The sequence below is a fragment of the Mustela erminea genome, chromosome 9 (genome assembly GCF_009829155.1).
Source record: "Mustela erminea isolate mMusErm1 chromosome 9, mMusErm1.Pri, whole genome shotgun sequence".
Lineage (NCBI taxonomy): Eukaryota > Metazoa > Chordata > Mammalia > Carnivora > Mustelidae > Mustela > Mustela erminea.
Genome location: NC_045622.1, coordinates 18,869,700 through 18,888,614, shown reverse-complemented (window position 1 = coordinate 18,888,614; position 18,915 = coordinate 18,869,700). Strand labels below are relative to the sequence as shown.

Here is an 18,915-nt window from a genome sequence, read left to right as displayed (position 1 = left end):
CTGCACAGGGCTCCAGAGTGCTGATTGTTCCTGGGGCCGGGACAGGCCGTCCGGGGGCCACCTGCGGGGGTGCTGGCAACACTGGAGTCACTGTGGCGAGGGCCTGGGATCTTTGGGAACAAGTCCTCTCCTCTAAGGCATGGCCTCTGGGTGCCCTCCGTCTGCCCTCCCCTCCTGGCAGAGGGCGACGCTGATGCCCGGATGTTCTTTCATGGCCAGAGCGGCAGCCCCTGCGGTGGGGCAGAACAGGGGCAGGGGGGCGAGATGGGAGCAAAGCAGGAAGGAGGCGCAACGTCCTGGATGTGAATCCTGGCTCACGCCCGACTGAGCGACATGGCCCCTAGGCAAAGTGAGGACAGCTGGAGCTCGGGGTCCCTCACCAGTAACCCCAGGGATCGCAATGCTCGCACACGCGGCAGGCCCAAGGGTGACGCGAGATGGTGTCACGGGCTTCGCGCACTGGGGGGTGCCTGGCAGTAAGGGCTCGAGGCGCTTCTCTGCGAGACCATGAACCCTGGGCAGTCTTGCTCCCTGGTGGGGAGGAAACTTGGGAAGGAGAGGACGACGCGAGAGGAACTGACCGGAGAAGCGCCGCTGCTCCATGAAGTCCCGCTGGAAGGGCGAGTCTGTGAACAGCAGGTCGTAGAGCTTGTCCACACTGAAGTTGAAGACCTCGTTCACGTACTGCCGGCCGCTCAGGTCCTCGTAGAAGGCCTGGACCTCCCCTGCACAGCAGAGGATGAGAAGGAGGGAATGAGGGCTGAGGGGCAGGCGGCCCCAGGGACAACCGCCAGGGGACTTCAGGGTCATGGGCCCCTGAGGGGCAAGGGCAGCCCTCGTGGGTAGCGGCTCATGACCTCACCATCTGTCCGTCTCCTCCTTTGCCAGCACACACACAGCTCACTCGAACCGGTACCCTTCCTTGACAAAGACTATGGGAATGTTCTGCTTGTTTTTCCATTGTTAAGCCTTGCTAAGGAAGCTGCTCTCGGATGAAGATTAAAATGAAGGAGGACCTCCTGAACCTAAAAGCTATCAGTTATCCAGAATCTGTAAGTTAAGCATGACGGAGGACACACGGCCCTGCAACTATGGCACAGGGGCATTAAAGGGACATGGGTTCATCTGGAATGTCCAGCTGGGCTGGACTGCAGCGCGACCCTCTCTAACTACACAGAGCTGGCTCCTCTTTCGTTAGGCGGCCGGCCTCCCCCAGGATTTCAGTGCCTGTCACTTTTCTCAGGTTTCTATCTGCTCCGGGAGAATGTGCCTGGGACTACTCCTAGGTGTGTTGCTAAAGTCCCGACACCCCAAGCCCTCGGCACCCCAGAGTCCCTAATCACTGCACCTACAGAGGCTGCTATGTGGTCTCAAGCAAGAAGGTGACATTCCTGGTGCCCCTGCGGCTCAGAATCATACAGAGCCAGTGCCCGTGACCGGACACGATAAGCACCGTCGGAGGGGGAAATGGTCACGTCTGAGTTGATGTGCATGTTGTGCAGTACCCGACCTGTGCCATCACTGGCACTGGCCTTGCATCCTAGATGGGACTGGGGGAGCTGGCCGAAGGTGAGGACACCACTCCAGGGGACCATCGGAGAGACCGTCCACAGGTATTTAAGTGAGCACTGTCTACGTACACGCGCTAGTCCTAGCCTACTCCCCAAGTCCGTGGATCAACCCGTTTCATCAATACTGAAAATCAGGCCCCTGGGCCCCGGAATGCCAGAGGCAATGCACACCAGACCCAGGTCCTAGAACCTGACCCAAAAGAAGTACTACCTAGAAATACTAGAGAGCAGGGCAGGTTCCAGAGTCTGAGTGACCCGGCGACACCTTTTCTTGCAGCCTGGTCTAAAAAGCCAATGCTGGGGGCGCCTGGGTGGCTCAGTGGTTTGGGCTGCTGCCTTCGGCTCGGGTCATGATCTCAGGGTCCTGGGATCGAGCCCCGCATCGGGCTCTCTGCTCCGCAGGAAGCCTGCTTCCCTCTTTCTCTCTCTCTCTCTCTGCCTGCCTCTCTGCCTACTTGTGATCTCTGTCTGTCAAATAAATAAATAAAATCTTTAAAATAAATAAATAAATAAATAAAAATAATAATAATAAAAAGCCAATGCTGGCGTCACTAGAGCAAGCTTCTAGTAAGATCGCATTGTTCCAGGAAGCGGCTGACTGGCACTTTCCCATGGCACGTAAACACCGCCTTGCCTTGCATCTCTATGAGAACAGAGGTGCCAGGCAAGTCTGGTCAACAGGAGGAACTTTAGTGGCAAGACCGGACTGCAGGACAACACATGACCCATTCAGTACTGATAAACAAATACGGAATGAGAAGGATCCTGCAGTGGCTCTCCAGAAAATGCCTGTATGCTAATGACACACGAACCCACCCATCCACCAGAAACCCAGAGACCAACAGACTCCAGCCTCTACACAGGGACATCCTATTAGCCTTCAAACGGAGAGAGAAAGGGCGGCTCCGCACACCCACTTTCGAATGCCCACCTTCATCATGGGTGTCGGAAGAGTCACTGAGCTCAGTGGGGATGTCCTCGTTGTCATTGAAGTCCAGCGAAGGGGAGGTGACAGGCGCAATGATCTCAATCTTCTCGCCAATGATGTTGTCAATGGCAAGCTCCTTCTCCAGGGAGCCCTCGCCCTCCAGCACCTCCTCCTCCAGGGGCAGGCCATCGAACTGGGGTGGAGACAGAGGGGTCACCCAAATAGGGCAAACTGCTCTGGGTCTCCTCTCCAAAGGGAGACTAGGGACCTGGCCCAGGGAGCTCTCACGTTCACAACACAGCCCCTCAGGGGCTGGGCTGGATTCCTGCTCTAGGGGTTTTCCGCAGCTCTTCCATGGAAGGCAGGAGAACCCAGTAGAAGGTTCTGACCTTGTACTACCATCACACAGTGCCCCAGCCCTAGCATCCAGCAGAGTCAGCTCCCGGAGCCACATCTCCCCCTGCTACAACAGGTCGGCCTGCCTCTCACGAGTGCTCGTCTGCTAAGAGGCTTCAAATCTTCCTAAGTGCTTTTTAATTTATTCTCCCCTTAGCCCTAGAAGGGAACAGAGACAAACCTTTTTATTTTTGGGACAACCTTAGAGATGGAAAATGGAGATTAGGCACAGATGAATGACGTTTTCATTCTAAGGTCTGACCCCTGAGCCAATGGAGTCTGTGTCTCCCCTCTCTGGGAATCCTTTCCAAGAATCCCCGCCCATTCTTCAAGCCGCCAGTGCACACCCAACACTTCCTCTGTCAAGTTCCCATCCCTTCTGTAGCCAAGTCTCAGAGAACAAAGGCCTTTCTTAACATATTTTTATCTCTTTCGCAAAGTCAAGCACAGTGGAAAAATAAACCGGGAGCGTATACACTAGGAACTCAAAAACTAATTGTCGAATGACTGAACAGATAACAGATTGCAGCCCTAGATTCACAAGCAATTTTGACCTTGTATCAAGGCAGTTAAAAAAAAAAAAAAAAGACCTGGGATAGTTCTCCATAGAGGGGCTGACCTGGAGCAGTCACACCATGAACTTGGAATGGTGTGGGATCGAGCCCCGCATCGGGCTCTCTGCTCAGCAGAGAACCTGTTTCCCTTCCTCTCTGCCTGCCTCTCTGCCTACTTGTGATCTCTGTCTGTCAAATAAATAAAATCTTAAAAAAAAAAAAAAAAAAAGAACAAGAGAGCCCGTAGGCTCCTGGAGGCCTCCCTGAATCACCTCACCACAGGGCAAGCAACCTCCCTTCTCCCCGTGCCCCAGGCCGGGGTGCTGGGGAGAGTGCACTGGGCTGGGAAACACCGACTACGGGACGAGGGGCAGAAGAAAGGTCCCATTGCCCATACCGAGACAGGGGCCTCGCTGCTCCCCGTGGACGTCAGCGTGCTGTTGGTGATGGACTTCTTGGGGAGCTGCGGGCTGGCGTCCGGCTTGGTCTCGATGCTGCTCTTGGATGAGCTGTCATTCACTTCATTCTCTTCCACGGGGATCTCCTCACAGTAGCTGAGAGACGACAGCACGAAGCCCTGTCCCCTCGGCAGTCAAGACCGCTGACTTGACTTGACTAAGAACCTCACATCTGTCTACCTGTCCCCAACTATGGGCTCTCTTGCTTCTTCACCGTAGCCAGGATCTTCCTCTGAACACCACCTCCCTGCTACACAACATTCCCGAAAGCTCCTCCCCACCTCGCACTCCCCTCCCCAGGTATGATTTCTGGCTCCAAAGTCACCTATTTTCTGCATACTCTCCTTAGATTTAACCCTATCCTATGACCCCAACCTATGACTGTTCCGTGTCGTAAACGATCTTTCTTCCATGGCGCCCCACCCCATCCCAACCTCACCACTGACAGAAACACCTGGGACATTCTGAGAATACATTTTATTTCCCACACAGTGATGAGGATGGGACCCTCCACAAGTGTCCTTTGGTGATAACACCCAGATTCAGGATCCTAACTAGTGAGCTTCTTTGCCCTGGACACCGGAAGGGGAACCCTTCTGGAGAGAAGGGTGGGTGCCTGTCTAGGGGCACTTCAGCCTCTCCCAAGGGAGAAATCAGCCCTGTGATCAACATCTGACTCACACTTTGCCTATCACCCCACCTGGACACAAGACAACTCTGAGTAACCCATGACACGTCTGCTCAAGACAGGCAGATGTTCACCGAGATTAAGGGGTATCACTACTGAGGGTCACTACTCCACGTGCTTTCCCTGCTTTCCACGGCTCTGTGCCTCGCATGCCACCACCAGGCCTCTATCTACCTGCCCACCTCGAGCAAGGCTAGTACGGCTTCGAGGCCCCATCCTTCTCAACACATCAACAACACGGGATACAGCGATGCTCCCTTCTCTCAAAGCTTCCTTCCCTTGGCTCCAAGCATGCGAGCTCTCCTAGCGTTCCTCCTACCTGGCTAGATGTTCCTTCAGGATTTCTTTTGCTGCTGCTTCCTCCTGCTGAGTGCTCCCAGGCCCAGTCCTCAAACTTCGTATGTTCATCCAACCATTTGTGGTTATAGCTAATCTCCTAGCTAGCCCCTCCTAATTCCCAGGTTTAGGCACCTCGCCCACACTTCCCTGGTAAACTCCACACTCACATCCACAAATGTCTATGTGACATCTCCATTTGGCCGGCTGTCATCTCAAACCCAACTTGCCTGATCTTCCCCCAAAGTCTGTTCTGTAGTGCTGTCCATCTCGGTTTGAAACAGCCCTAGGCTTCCGGCTGATAAATCCAAGGAAAGCTTAAAGCTATCTTTGGTTCCTTTCCAATCTGTCAGCAAATCCTTCAAAATAGACCTGATTCCACTTTCAAAATATATTCAGCAACGAACCACTGCCTGCCACTTCTACTGCGTCCTCCCGGCCCCAACCACCTTCACCTCTCCTCTATCGGATCTCAATTACTCAACAGCCTCTCAGCCTCTCAGCCCACGGCCCTTGTTCCTCCCTGGTCTATTTCCAGTGCAGGAGCCAGAGCGATCCTGTTGAAACGTTAACTCAGATCTTATCAATTACCAACTCAAAGCCTTCCCACGGCTTCCCAGCCCATTTGTGGAATAAAATCCAATCTTTGCACTGGCTAAAGGCCTTCAGGATCCGGGCCCGGCCTCTCCTCCTCCTGCTGGCCCTTGGTTCATTCTGTCCAGCCACCCACTGGCTCTTCCCTCTGCCTGCGAGGGTCTTCCCACTCTTCCCCCTCACTCAGGCAACGCTCCCTAGGGAGGCTGCCACCAGCACCCCAGCCCCTCTTGGAGGAGCTCCCTGGGCAGCTGCCCCTCTGCCTTGCTCACCCCATCGTGTTGAAGTCGTCATCAGGGGGCACGTAGTCCTCATCGTCACTGGTAAGGCCCAGTTCATTCCCGTAGCACTGGTGAACGAAGTGCCAGAGCTCCTTGGGGCAGAGGGGCTGCAGGGACAACAGAGGGACTCTGACCTTTCCTTCCTTGGGACCCCATGCTACACAGAGGCACTGAGCTGGACTCCCCTGGGGGTAGGAGAAGCGGACCTCCATTCTCCCTCGCCAGACTAAGTGGAGAGCAATGCCGCTTCCACTTCCTTGTACCTCCTCCTAGGATCACATCGAGACACCAATCTTCTGCCTAAAGATACAGCCTCCAGCCAAGACAGGAACCTGGCCCTGTTCCCACAACTCAGGTCTGCGTAATGGGATCAACTGCCCCCTTAAGGATGGTAACTACCCACGTTCTGCTTCCATGGAAGAGGTCGAGCATTAAGCATGATAAATCCATGTGAATCTTAGAGCCAAGGCGATCACAGAGCTTCTGATGAGGACCTGGTTCCTGGAGGCAGTCTCCCCAATACACAGAAACCTCCTCATCCTAACGGTGACCACGCAAACAGGCCCCACTGCTTCACAGAACGAGGTGTGACCTCGAAGGTGGCCATTCCGTCGTCGGACATTTCCTGTGTCTAGAAAGAAGCCTCTGTGCTCATCATTTAAGGGGCCTCAAAGGGGAGCACATCCAACCCTCTCCTGGCTACCTCAACACCTCCTTCTTTCTTCTCCGCCAGAATGAGTCTGCCTACAGTTCTGGGTGCCGCTAGCCCCACGTCCTTATTTCACCACGGGCCATGTGCCCTCCTCAAAAGCTCTGTCCTGAGAAAAGTGAGCTCCCGTGGGGTTCAGATTTGTGGGAAAAGAGGCAACAGAATGTGGAAAAAACAACGACAGGAGGGACATGGAGGAGTCCTCAGGTGGGAGCGGGGCAGAAGGTGGCAGGGTCAGGATGTGAGAAAGAGGGCCAGAGCCTTAAGGAAAAACAGAAGGAGTCAAAACACAAAGAAATATTTTACATCGAACTTAAAGAGCGGTTCCCATCAACAGATCATAAAGAAACTGAGAATTCTCCGAGATCAGCCTTTCCTCGTGTGGTTTAGGAAGCAGGCAGTGCTTCTGGCCTGCCAGCTGAGGAGAACTGTCCAGAATGGCACAGCCCAGGGCTCCCTCTGAGCCGGCCGGTGCTGGCCCTCACCAAGTCAGAGGGAGGCACCTCCTCCTCCTTTCTCTGGGCCCGCTGCCTCCTATCTCCGGGCCTGACGTAGATCATTCACCCCGCCTGAGACACGTTTGCCTCGCCGCCTCACCACGTCCTCCCCTTTGTCACAACTCCCCTTCTCCACGCAGCCCTCTCTGATCCGTCCGCCAGGCTCGGCCTGCCGGACCACAAGCAGGACCAGGACAGTCGGCAGACCTCTGCTGCGTCAGAGCTTCTGTCTTATTCAGAAAGGACAGTGTCCGTGAACTGAATGAAAAATGCCAACCTGCCAGTGGAGGTTCAAATACACAATCATTTTACTATTACTGAAGGCTACTAAAGGCAGAAGATCGCAGCGCAGATAAGTTACCTGGATTCGGGCCAGGGCTATAGGCCTTCAGGTCAAAAGAAATTCTAAATAATAAAATCTGCCCACTTTACTTCAGATTGCTTAAGAGTCAAGGTGGATAAATATGTGTCATGTATATAATTATAACCATGTAACTTTTCTACCATGTCTCTTGCCCTGGCTTGGGGCTGATTTCCCAACACTCTCCCCCGACTGGCCCGGGCATCTGAGTGGGAGTTCTCGAAGGAATGTGGCCATATCATCACCAATATCCGTGTCCCCTCAGAGTCCCTCATACACTCGAATCGTCAGATTAGGGGGATATATTAACTCTATCTTCCCGTTTTCTGAAATTTTTTTTTTTTTTTTTTCCCGTTTTCTGAATTTTTGATGCTCTGGCATCCAAGTCCTTGCCGACCGGTGAGGGAATGTCCACCCCAGGGTTAGCTAATTCCTGGAGACAGAAAACAACTCTCCGAGAAGGGCACGTTTTATATGTCACTGGCCAATCCAAAGCCTGGACCCTCAAGCCCCTTCTCTCCTAGCTCCTTACAGTCGGGGCCCATGTTACCTGGCCTTAGGTATCCCAGCGACAGGAAACCAGAGACAGTCTCCATGTCCCAAGGCCTGATGGAATTATTCAAACAAGCCAATCCTAAACCTGGTTGGCCCTTACCCGGCCTCACCATTCCTTCCTGCAAAAGCCACAAGGAAAGCTCTTGCCCATGCTTTCCCCGTATGCTCTCTACCTCCTAACGGACAGTGGTCTCCTTCCCTTCCCCAGGTGATCTGCGAGGTGTGACAGGCCTCTGCCTCTAGGAACCTGTGAGTATAGAAACGGATTCCTCCCTGACAGTCCTTCCCACCTCTGCAGGTCTCACAAGCCCTGGCATGTTTCAGACGGTGGAATGGAAGTGCCTGAAGTCAGCGAGGGCCTTGCTCCAGGCAACGACTGGGCAGCTCAAAGAACACCACCAGGAGGAGAACAGAGAACTCACCCAAGTCTGGGGGACTTCCAGAACCCTGATGACACACGGGCTGCTCTGGAACCAGCCCATGTCACGGAAGCCCACTCTCGCCAAGGAGCCCTCACCCCAGGGGAAAGAACATTCCAGGTGGATGTGCGTCCTAGGCTGAAGGACGGAAGCAGCTGGGCAGTACTCACCTTTTCCAGGAGAGCATTCTGCCAGAGCCGGAACATCATCATGTATGTCCTGTCCCGGGCCCCAAACGATGTGAAAAAGTGCTAGGTGGGAATAGATGACAGCAAGAAGAATCCTTTAAGACTCACAATATAATGGAGGGAGATGAGATAGCGTGCTTCATCCTTTTAAGGAAAGCTGCTGACTTCCTCCCCAAATACTACGGACTCAGTTATCCACGACCATGACACCAACGTACTCTAGTGAGAGGGACCAGCCCATGCGGCCCAGGCACTTGGGACCTCCAAGTCCACAGTGGCCCTAAGTCCTTCGGTATTCACCCCTGCTTTCCAAGGCGCACGTCCCTCTGCTTGGGAAGTTTTCATCTCCATAAAACAACTGACTGGACCCGGGTTAAGTGGTGAGCCGTGAGCCAGACTTTGGGTAGGAGAAGACAAACCTTCTCACCCTCTCATTCGCTAATTCAACAAATATTTGAATACAGTACGTGCTGAGTATGATTTTGCATATTTGGGGTACAATGACAATCAAAACAGAAAGGCTGGCTCTTACTGTGCTTACATGTTAGAGGGGACCCATAGAACACGTGGGAAGGAAATGATGGGGATCCAGATGTCCTGAGCATGATCTAAACGCTGCTTCACCTAAACCACACAAAAGCTTGGAAGAGAAACTAATGGCCAATGCCTAATCAAGAGAAACAAGCTGGTGGGATTAGGGGTCTTATGTCATCACAAGGCTGACTGATGTCAGAAACAAAACTCAAACCAAAGACTACCTGACCCAAAATCTCATGGCTGTTGCCACTGAACTCCCCAAGTCCAAGGGCTCTGCAGTCCTGTGTTTGGCTCAGGCCTAGTCCACCCCCAGCCCTGAATCTCTCAGTCTCCAGGCGCTGGTTAAAGGTCAAAGATCCCAGTATTTCCTCGGCCCTATAGGTTACCTTCCACGTTTCTCCCATGCTGACAATCCACTTCCTACCGGACTCTGCTGATAGGTAGTTAACAACTCATATTTGCAAAGCGCTGTACAATTCAGTGTTTTCGAATCTGTGACGTCATTTCAAGCCTTTGTCATAGGAATGACTGGCACCATGTTACCATGAGAAAATTTAAGTGAAGAGACGTTACATGCCACACCCATGGTTACGGGACTCAAATTCAAGTGCTCTGGCTCCAAGTCCAATGGACTGACCTTCCGTCCTCACCCCTGCTCAGACTCCAAACACTCCAATCCAATGGAGGTGGTCCCCACCATCTCCATCACCTTCCCATCCCCCACCCCCATCCTCCTGGCCTCCGTATTCATGCAGTTGAAGGACAGAAATACAGAAGTGGGGTGGGGGGTGCTGGGGACTGGGGTGCCAGGGAGTAGAAGGTCCAAGATTAACCTCACTTACCTTTTCAGAGTCAGTGCAAACTTGAATGGCATTGGGAATGAGGCGAGCTGTTTTCTCTTTAGTCATGGAGCAGATGTCTTTCAAACGGACCGTCAGCTGGCACCCCACAGGGACGGAGAACAGAAAACAAGCAAGAAGAGACATTCACTGAGTCAGCCACGAGTGTTTTAAGTGGCGCCCATTCAGAGGCAGGAAATCACATCTCAGTTTACTTATTTCTAAACCTGGAAGGGACCCCGTTAGACATCACCTGGTTTAGCTCTCTATTTCCCAGAGGCCACGCAGCAAGGTGGTGGCTGAGCCCCGCCTCAAGCCCAGCGGTGTCTCAGCTGCAGGTCCAGGCAGCCTGCCTTCTCCCATCTACACAGTCTGATCAATGTACACAGACCCCATCGCTGCTTGGCACTTACACAGACACAGGACAATGACGCTGGATGGAACCATAAAAGTCACCAGCTTATCTCTTCCTGCTTTATTTTATAAGATGCGGAGGCAGAGAAAGAATAAAGGACTAGCCTCCCTAGACACAGCTCACTAGGTGGAAAACCCAGGTAACGTTCAACCCGGCCCTGAGTGCCAAGGCCAACGCCCCTTGGACTCAGCTACTCCACCTCCTGCGATGACCCTTGCCGAATGCTTACCCCCACTAGCCAAAAGCAAATCCTTTCATGCTCTCTTCCGCACCCAAGACAGAGGGAGGGGAAGACATGGCAGAGGAGATCTCGCCCTGAAGACTCAGGCATGTCTTTTTATGCAAAGGTGTGGGTAGAGCAGGAAGTCAACCAAAGGGGGAGAGTAGGGGACTTGCTCAGTGTTAGCCAAGGGGACAGCCCAGGGAGAAAGCCCCAGGTCTTTACCAGAGTTTCCCAGCGGAAGATGTTGCTGTAGAAGCAGATCCAATTTTCAGAGAGGTAGAGTCGGCCTTGAAGAAGAATGTCTCTTTGGAGTGCACATGAGTAATCTGCGGTAGGATGGGGGACAGAGGAAGCATCTTCAGCGAACCACTACCAACGAGGCCCGCCCTCCCTCCCACCAGCACTGCGGGAGCTCCGCTGCCTGCCACTCACGAGGTGGGTGAGACACTTGAACTAGTGGCCAAGGGGGTCCCCAGCAGCTGATGTGACGTGAAACATGCCTCTGCTGGAGGCAGAGGGACGGGGGAGGTGGCAGAGAGGACGAGAAAATCAGAGGGAGTAGAGGCTGATAAAAGTCAACGGACACCCCTCCCCCATCCAGGTTACCCCAGCCCTTCACTGCTGGGCCACCTGCAGAGGGAAGAGTGGCAGTGACTCATCCTGGGCGGGGCTCTCTGCCGGGGGCCATCCCACACACGGTGCCCAGCCCAGACTTCCTTCCGGCTCCCACCCCCTGCTCTCGGGGTCCCCCGGCTCACCAACAATGAGACGCTCCGTGTCTGGAAGTTGCTTAAAGAGCTTTCGGAAGTCTTCATTTCTCTGCTTGTAAGTTGGGCTTAATACCTGCGCGACAATGACTGAGGTTAGCAGGAAGTCCCCAGGTTCTGTGGGGATGGGGAGGAAGACACAGCAAGAGTACCTGCTGGCAGGTTTAAAGGGCGAAGATGAGGCTCTGTTATTCCACAGACCCTACGCAGCCCGGTGAGGCCTGGGGGCTTCAGCATGTATGGATAAGCACCCCAGGGAGAATCAGACACTCGAAAGGGTTTGTATCCAGTGTCCATCAATGAGAAAATGTCAAACATGCTAAGCAGGGCCCTACTGGATACCAAGAAGAGAAAGGAAGGAGGGACCGCTCCAGGGAGCTTCCCAGGACCCACCACGAGAGCTACTGCTGTCCTGCCTTCTGCCAGCAGGAAGTCCCACCTTGACAGCAAAACGGGGGCCTGAAAGGGCTCCCCCAGCCCCCTAGCAGGACCCACAATACGACGGTACTCAGTGCATCTCTTAGAAGCAGTGGTTATCGTCACTGACCTAGTAAGTACCTGGCTGGGTACGACATTCACAACTGGAAAAGAAAAATCCTACAATGGAAGACTATTACGATGGGACTTGTCGATTGTATCTCAGTGAAACGGGGTGGGGGAGAACTGTACTTTACCAAGACTAGATTAAACAGCAACAACAACAACATAAAACCAGTACTAGAAAAAGCACAGAAGCAGAGAATTTAAAAGTGTGTCTGGCAACTTGGAGGCACAACACCTTGAGGCCCTCCCCACCTTTTACAAGCCCATCTAACCCAACCCTTCCATTAGCGATGAGAAAAATGAAGGCCCGAGAGGAGACCCCTGCCCAGGAGGCCCCAGGCTGGTCAGTGACAGATTTCTGCATCCCAGGTCCTCTGCTCCCCCTGAGCCACCCCCCGAGCCTGTGCCCACTCAGCTTTTTGGGTGCAGACCTATCCCCATAAACTGCCTTAGCAAATCCTCCTTGGAAATTCCCTCAGTCAGCTGAACAGACAGGAAACCTGATCTAAGATTACAATCTTTAAAAAAAAAAAAAAAAAAGGCAGCATATCCTATGGCTGAAAGGAACCCAAGGATGACACATGAAGACGAGGGCACAACCCAGGAAGAGCCACGCATCACGACAGAGAGACACCTGCCCTCCGGCCAGGCGAGTCACTGACTGGCCTATTCATGCCGGGAGTGCCCCCAGATTGTCCTGATGGTGGTGACAGGTAGGTCTTGGCCATTTACACTTTCCATCCACGTCCTTGGCAATGCACCGATACACAGCTGTGGCGGCAACACGACGCGCTTTAGTCGGTGACTTCTGGCTTTCTACAAAGCTGAGTGGCCCGTGAGCAAGCCACGTTCAGGGCACCTGCTTGGCGAGCTGAGCTAAGTGGCCTGTTGGCTTTTGTGCTAGAGGCAAGGGGAATATTTCAGGAAGCTGGAGGAGAGAGGAATGGCAGGATTTCAGTTTGGGGGAGGATTTCCAGGACCGAGAGAGAAGACAGTGCTTTCAGCTATGCTGTCTATAGTTAATTTGGCTTTGAAACTTCTGTCTTGGCTGGTTTATAACATGAGCCATCCTGGTAGTAGTCAATGCCCGGCTACCTTCCCCAAAGGCACACTATGCTGTAGAAGCCCAAAGTCACCTCCTGTATGTCTGAGCCAAGCATCAGGGCCACTGGGAGTGAATATCTAGAAACCAACCTATCCTCTGACTTTAAAAAAAACCTCCAAATACCACACTCCTCTTGCCCATAGGTTGATTCCAGACTGATACTGAGAAAGCCCATCCAGCCGGCGCCCTGGCCTTGCAGAGCACAGCCCACACAATGAAAAGCCCTGCTCGCCCACCTGATCGTCGCTAAGTTCCTAATTATGCCTAAGCGACCCTGTACAGCTGCAGCTGAGCGAACGTGAAATGAGTCATGACCACGCACCCCGCGTTGCCTTTAGCCCTTCCCATGCTTCGTTTCACCGGACCACAGGCTGTTTCCCTTATTCCATTTTATACACTAGGAAGCTGAGGCACAGAGAGGTTAAGCAGCTTGTCTGAAGTATGGGATTCTGAAGTGCGAGAGGAGAGCACAAAGCGAAGCAGCCTGCCCCAGGGTCCCTGATCTGAGCCACTGTTCTGTGATGGTGCCTCATGGTGTTGGTCCCAACAGGGCAACACGGATGCCCCAGCAGAGCACACCCTCTCAGGCGATGAGGGGTTCCTTGGGGGCACCCACTTGTCTCTCATGCCCAGGCGTGGTCTCCTCCCCGCCCCGGGGGGTGGTAATAAAGCTTCAGTGTTTCAAGATGAAAAAATTCTGGAAACTGGGTGCAGAACGGTGTGAATGCACTTAACGCTACAGAACTGAGAAATCCTTACAAATACTTCAGATGGTTAAGTTTTAGGTTCTTTACAATTAAATTTCTTTAAAAAAATTAAAAAAAAAAGTCTCCAGCAGGGGAGTCTTCCTATTTTTACCACGTTCTGCCATCAGCCCGAGGAGCAGCCTAGCAGATGACCCCAGGCCCCCTCAGGTGTTAAGCGGGCATCAGGCAACCAATTATCCAAGCCTGGAAGTCCTCCTGTTCTCCCGTGCTCTCCACACAGCTGCCTCGCCCCTGCCTCTCTCTCGCCTCTGCAGAGAACTCGGGCATTGACAGAGGTGGACGTAGGTGCCTGGCGCCTGGCCATCATCCCCCAACCAGACTGGTGGCAACCGGAGGGAGCTGCTCCGCTCCTCTCCTCCCCTCCGAACAAAGCTGTGGCCGAGGGGAGAGGGAGGGCAATGCCAGCTAACCTCTCAACTCTGCCGGTGCCATCAACACTGGCTTGGGTGCAGGGACTCCTTAACGCAGCCTTGGAGAACAGTGCCCTGATGCTCCCAGGCTGCCAGTATGGATGGCAGGCGGGCCTCTGCCTCCCAGACTCTAGAGACACACCAGGTCGACCCCCTGCCCACCCCTATATCCTTTTGACGCAAAAGACCTCGACCCTCTGTCTCACCCCTGTGCTCTTAGAGCAATTTCCTCGGAAAGTGAGGCGTGGCTCACCTACTTTAATTCAAAACGGTCAGAGGATTTTGGTTCAAGGATGGTCAGGTCGGCGGGGGGCCCTCAGGCAGCAGGAGTGAGTAGGGAATTACAGGGGTGCAGCAGAACGGTCACAAGGGCCCAGAGAAGTTGGGATGCACACTCACGGCTGGGATCTCCTCAGATTCATGCCAGCAGCAGAGTTCTGCACCAACAGGTGGATCCGGAAACTTCTTCAGGTACCATTGCAAAGGCTGGTTGTCCTGCTCCAGCAGGAGGCTCAAGAGGACCCCAGACTCAGTCAAAGATTCCATCGCTCCCCACGGCTCCTCCTCCCCAGGGAGCCCAGCTCCTGGAGCTCTGGTTCCCGACTGTGCCCTCAGGATGAAAATAATCAGCCCGGTAACGCAGAGAGGCAAACTGCTGGCTTCTCAGCAGAGGGTCTGTGTGACCCTTACTGGCCTCCTTCAGTCTCCCAGAGCTCCGTTTCCAGCACAAAACCTCCCAAGTGGGAGGGTGTGGTCAGCACGGCTCTCGGAACACGCTGGCCGGCCAGTGTCCCATGGCCAGGCTCTGCTTCACCCCACTTTGGCTCCAACAAGGTGGCTGGTCTATGGGCTGAGGGTGACCCAGAGGGGATGCGGTGGGACCCCTCCTCCTGGTCAGTGTGGACAACCACTCCAAGAGGCCAGCTGAGGCCAGAAGACGCAGACGACACGGCAGGTGCACGGGGCCAGCTGGAGGGCTCCGGACAGCAGGCCCCTGATGGACACGCCGCGCAAGAAGAGGATGACCCCACAGCCAGTTCCAGGGGTGCACCCCACTAGTTCCTCACACCCCGCTCACAGTTGGTCAGAAACTCCGGGGAGAGAATGAACTCCTGGCTTCCCAGCGCCGTCTGGCCCGTCCCATAAGACAGCCCGTTCACTGTGCAATCTCTCTGCTGGGCGGGCACTGGTCCCTATGACTCACAGCCCTCTCCCAGGCAGAGCGGCCACCAGGGGCTGTGGCGACAAGGCCTGTTCTCACCCCCACCCCTACACACACACCCCTTTCCTTCCCCAGAACGTGCTCTCCTGAGCTGACCAGCAAACAACTTCTTTGTTAGAGCCGCCTGTGGCAGGGGGGAGGCAGGGTGGGTGGGTGGGCAGGGCCGGAGTCCTACACATGCCTCAAGTTACAGGATCTGGGTGATGGTACTGGCCAACGTCCTCCAGTAACCCCTCGGCCTAGTCTGGCCTCCCCAGCAGATGTTTCCTGCAATGGAAAGTAGCTGGCCAGGGCTCTGGGGGGAGGGGAGGAGGGAAAGGGAAGGGGAGGTGCCAGGGGCACGGCTGCTATGATGAAATCTGAAATTGGAGACGCTAATAGCCAGGGACTTCTGGAGCACACTCCTGTCACTGCCCCACCGGTCCACGGACCTCCCTGTGCATCGCACCAGCAAGGGGACCTGAGTTGGGCTCCTCTCTCCCCGGATGTACTGGTGGGGAGAAGTTGGGCAGATTGCCTGGAGAAGTTGAGGTCACCAGTTCCGGGGACCCTCCCCTGCCTCCAGCACTAGCAGGAGGGGGAATCCAGGCCAAGGCTGCTCCTCAGACCCTGAGGGCCAACTAGCAATGCTAAGACCAGAGACTCTGGCCCCAGCAGGAGTTAAAAGGAAACAGCACGAACTTAGGGAAGCAGAGGAAGGAAAGTCAGGCCAGTGGGGCCAGAAAGGGATCTAGACCGAGAAGCCAGGGCAGCAAATGCATACCATTGGGACTGGGAAGACATGGGTCCCCAGGAAAAGTTAGACCTTTGAAACAAATGGGGCACCTGCCTCACCCTCCACAGCAATGCCCTCCGTGTAGCGAGGGTCCCAAGCCCGCATGTGATGAGGACTGGTGCCTCTTAGGAGATTCTGAGGTCTGAACCAGCAGGACTCCAACACGAGCGGACTCTAAACAGAGCTAACGAATGCACTGAAAATGGAAATCCTGGGGGCGCCTGGGTGGCTCAGGGGGCGAAGCATCTGACTCTTGTTTTTGGCTCAGGTCGCGATCTTGGGGTCACAAGACGGAGCCCGTGTCAGGCTCTGCACTCCGCGGGGCGTCTGCTTGAGATTCACCCTCCTTCTCCCTCTGCCCCTCCCCTTCTCTCTCTCTCTAAAAATAAAGCTTTAAAAAATGGAGATTCTGACTCCGAGGAACCCAGAGTCAACTGGTTAAACGGTGTTAGGAAAAGTAGACAAGGAGTCAGAATCCTTCCCCAAACTCCTCTCTCTCTCAACATCTGCACACTGGACCCAGCCTCTCGGCCTCCACTGGTACCCATGCAGCAGGGTTCCTCCATCAGGTTATCATCCTCGCCAGGAAGGATCTACGCCTCTAACAGCTCTGGCTTCTACAGCAGAGCATGACCTGCTGCTCAGAAACCCTTTTACCAATGTACACGGTCCTTATATCCCACTCCTGTTCCTCCATACACCGCATCTGACGTGTGCATACCACCCAGATCCCCAACTCCGTATGCACTTCTTGGTGCTCGATCCTTGCCAACACTCCAGACCATACACTCAAGCTTCTCTGCTCTGTGTACGGCAGCCCTATCCTTTGCACTGTAGGATGGGAACCCTGGCAGTTCCATTTTCTGGGGTGACCAAAATGCCTCTCTTCTTGGGCCATACCAGACCCCAAGATCTAGGCAGTGTATGGACCACGAAAGCTGAATCCTTCAAGCAATTCCGGAAACATTTCTGTATTGCTATGGGCCTGGTGGCTATAGTTACTGGGTGAGACAGAGTCAGGACACACCCAAGAGAGATAACCTCAGGGAGACAAGTCTCAGTGCTCAGCCTTTGTCTCCTACACCCCCCACGATGGACTGGGCTGGGCAGGGCAGGGCGGCAGGCAGCTCCCGGCCTGAGGAGAGGGCATTGACCCTGAGCTAAACATTAACTGCATGGCAAACACTGGGAGCTGGAACCAAATGGTACCCCCTCCCTGGGTACAACACAGGAGGGGTGGGGTCGAGGAACCCAAGAGAAAAACAGATGGATTTTGGTGGAGTACTAGACCCACCTGGGAAGAAATCAATTAAGACCTTCAAATCCTGGCCTTCCAACCAAAGCCAGGTAGGAAGGAGCCAGATGTGGGGCTGAGGGCGGGGAGGGTGGCAATGAGCCGAGAGAGGACAGAGATGCAGGTGGGACAGCCTCACGCAGAAAGGTAAAGAGGGGAGTGAGACTGGCCTCATCGTGGGAGCGGGGACCATTCTGGAGAAGGTGAAGGATGGGAGTCCGGGGAGCGGAAGTCAAGAGACTCTTCCAAGACACTGGGTAGGAAACACTGGGGAGACGGGCAGAGTTGACGGAAGCACACGGGGCTGTAGGCAAGTCCTGTCTCTGGACTTCCACTTTCTATGCTGTCCCCCTAATGTCCCCATTTCGTGCCCACGAGGCTTTGTTCTCTTGCTCTCAATCTCATGCTGGCAGACCTGCTTGGTCATCCCACAGGACTGGCGCTATCCCTTCCTCCCCATCAAAAAAGCCAGCACCCCCATCCCGGGGCATCGAGGGGAGCTTGGGCTCTAAGTCTCTCCCAGCCGCCAGGGCCTAGGCTCCTAACTTAGGACCTCAGACAAGCTGCTTCTCTGGGCTGCCATGACGACTGACCGCCCAGGAAGGGGTGAAGCCGATGAGGACAGTGACCTGTGTCCACACAAGGCGAGGCACCAAGCAAGAGACTCGTGACCGCTTCATCCAAGATGCAAGCCTACTGCACCCAACAGGGGCCATCTCTGGGGGACAGAATGCACCCCCCTCCCACCTCCAACCTTGCTCTTGGCTTCCTACTGAAACTAAAGCCCTGTTTGTGCTTATCCCACCACTTCATGTCTACTGGGGCTGCGTCTCTCAAGCTGGGAGCCTTGATGAATAAAGCTGGGATCATCAGGCGCCTGGGTGGCTCCGTGGGTTAAAGCCTCTGCCTTTGGCTCAGGTCATGATCTCAGGGTCCTGGGATCAAGTCCCACATCGGGCTCTCTGCTCAGCAGGGAGCCTGCTTCCCCCCTCCCTCTGCCTGCCTCTCTGCCTACTTGTGATCTCTGTCAAATAAATAAATAAAATCTTTAAAAAAAAAAAAAAAAAGCTGGGTTCATCAAGTAAGTTGGCGGGGGGACACAAACACAAACGTAAGGGGGCATGGATATAACCAAGCCTGGGAAGGTCTTTTTTTTTAAGTTTTTTTTTTTAAGATTTTATTCCCTCCATGGTCCCCGCTCTTCAGGCCAGAGTGGTCTGCCATCCTGGTGACAGCTCCTCCCGGGCCGGGTTAGGTGAAAGTAAAATGTGGAACAACGAGATGGCAGCTCACACAGTCAGAATGGCTAAAATTAACAAGTCAGGAAACTTTGACAGATGCTGGCGCGGAAAGCAGAACCCTCTTCCACTGCTAGGGGGGATGCAAGCTGGTGTAGCCAGTGCACAACACAGGACAGAAGTTAAAATAGAGCTACCCTACGACCCAGCAACTGCTCTACTGGGATTTTACCCAAAGGATATAA

General features: G+C 54.1%; 1 protein-coding gene across 16 annotated transcripts in view; it reads right to left on the bottom strand.

Annotated features, from left to right (window-relative positions):
* The window catches only part of GRAMD1B (GRAM domain containing 1B), a 243,565-nt gene that overhangs the window by 16,252 nt on the left and 208,398 nt on the right, over positions 1–18,915 (bottom strand). For 15 of the 16 annotated variants that reach the window (XM_032357893.1, XM_032357882.1, XM_032357881.1 and 12 more), the window contains 8 exons: positions 11,308–11,392; positions 10,772–10,875; positions 9,915–10,010; positions 8,518–8,598; positions 5,798–5,913; positions 3,847–4,003; positions 2,503–2,692; positions 582–725 (listed from right to left, as the gene is read on the bottom strand). In XM_032357893.1, the coding sequence (XP_032213784.1) occupies positions 582–725; positions 2,503–2,692; positions 3,847–4,003; positions 5,798–5,913; positions 8,518–8,598; positions 9,915–10,010; positions 10,772–10,875; positions 11,308–11,392 (973 nt within the window). Of the gene's footprint in view, positions 1–581; positions 726–2,502; positions 2,693–3,846; positions 4,004–5,797; positions 5,914–8,517; positions 8,599–9,914; positions 10,011–10,771; positions 10,876–11,307; positions 11,393–14,540; positions 15,444–18,915 lie in introns of those variants that run through there. The other variant, XM_032357897.1, reaches the window with a different exon arrangement.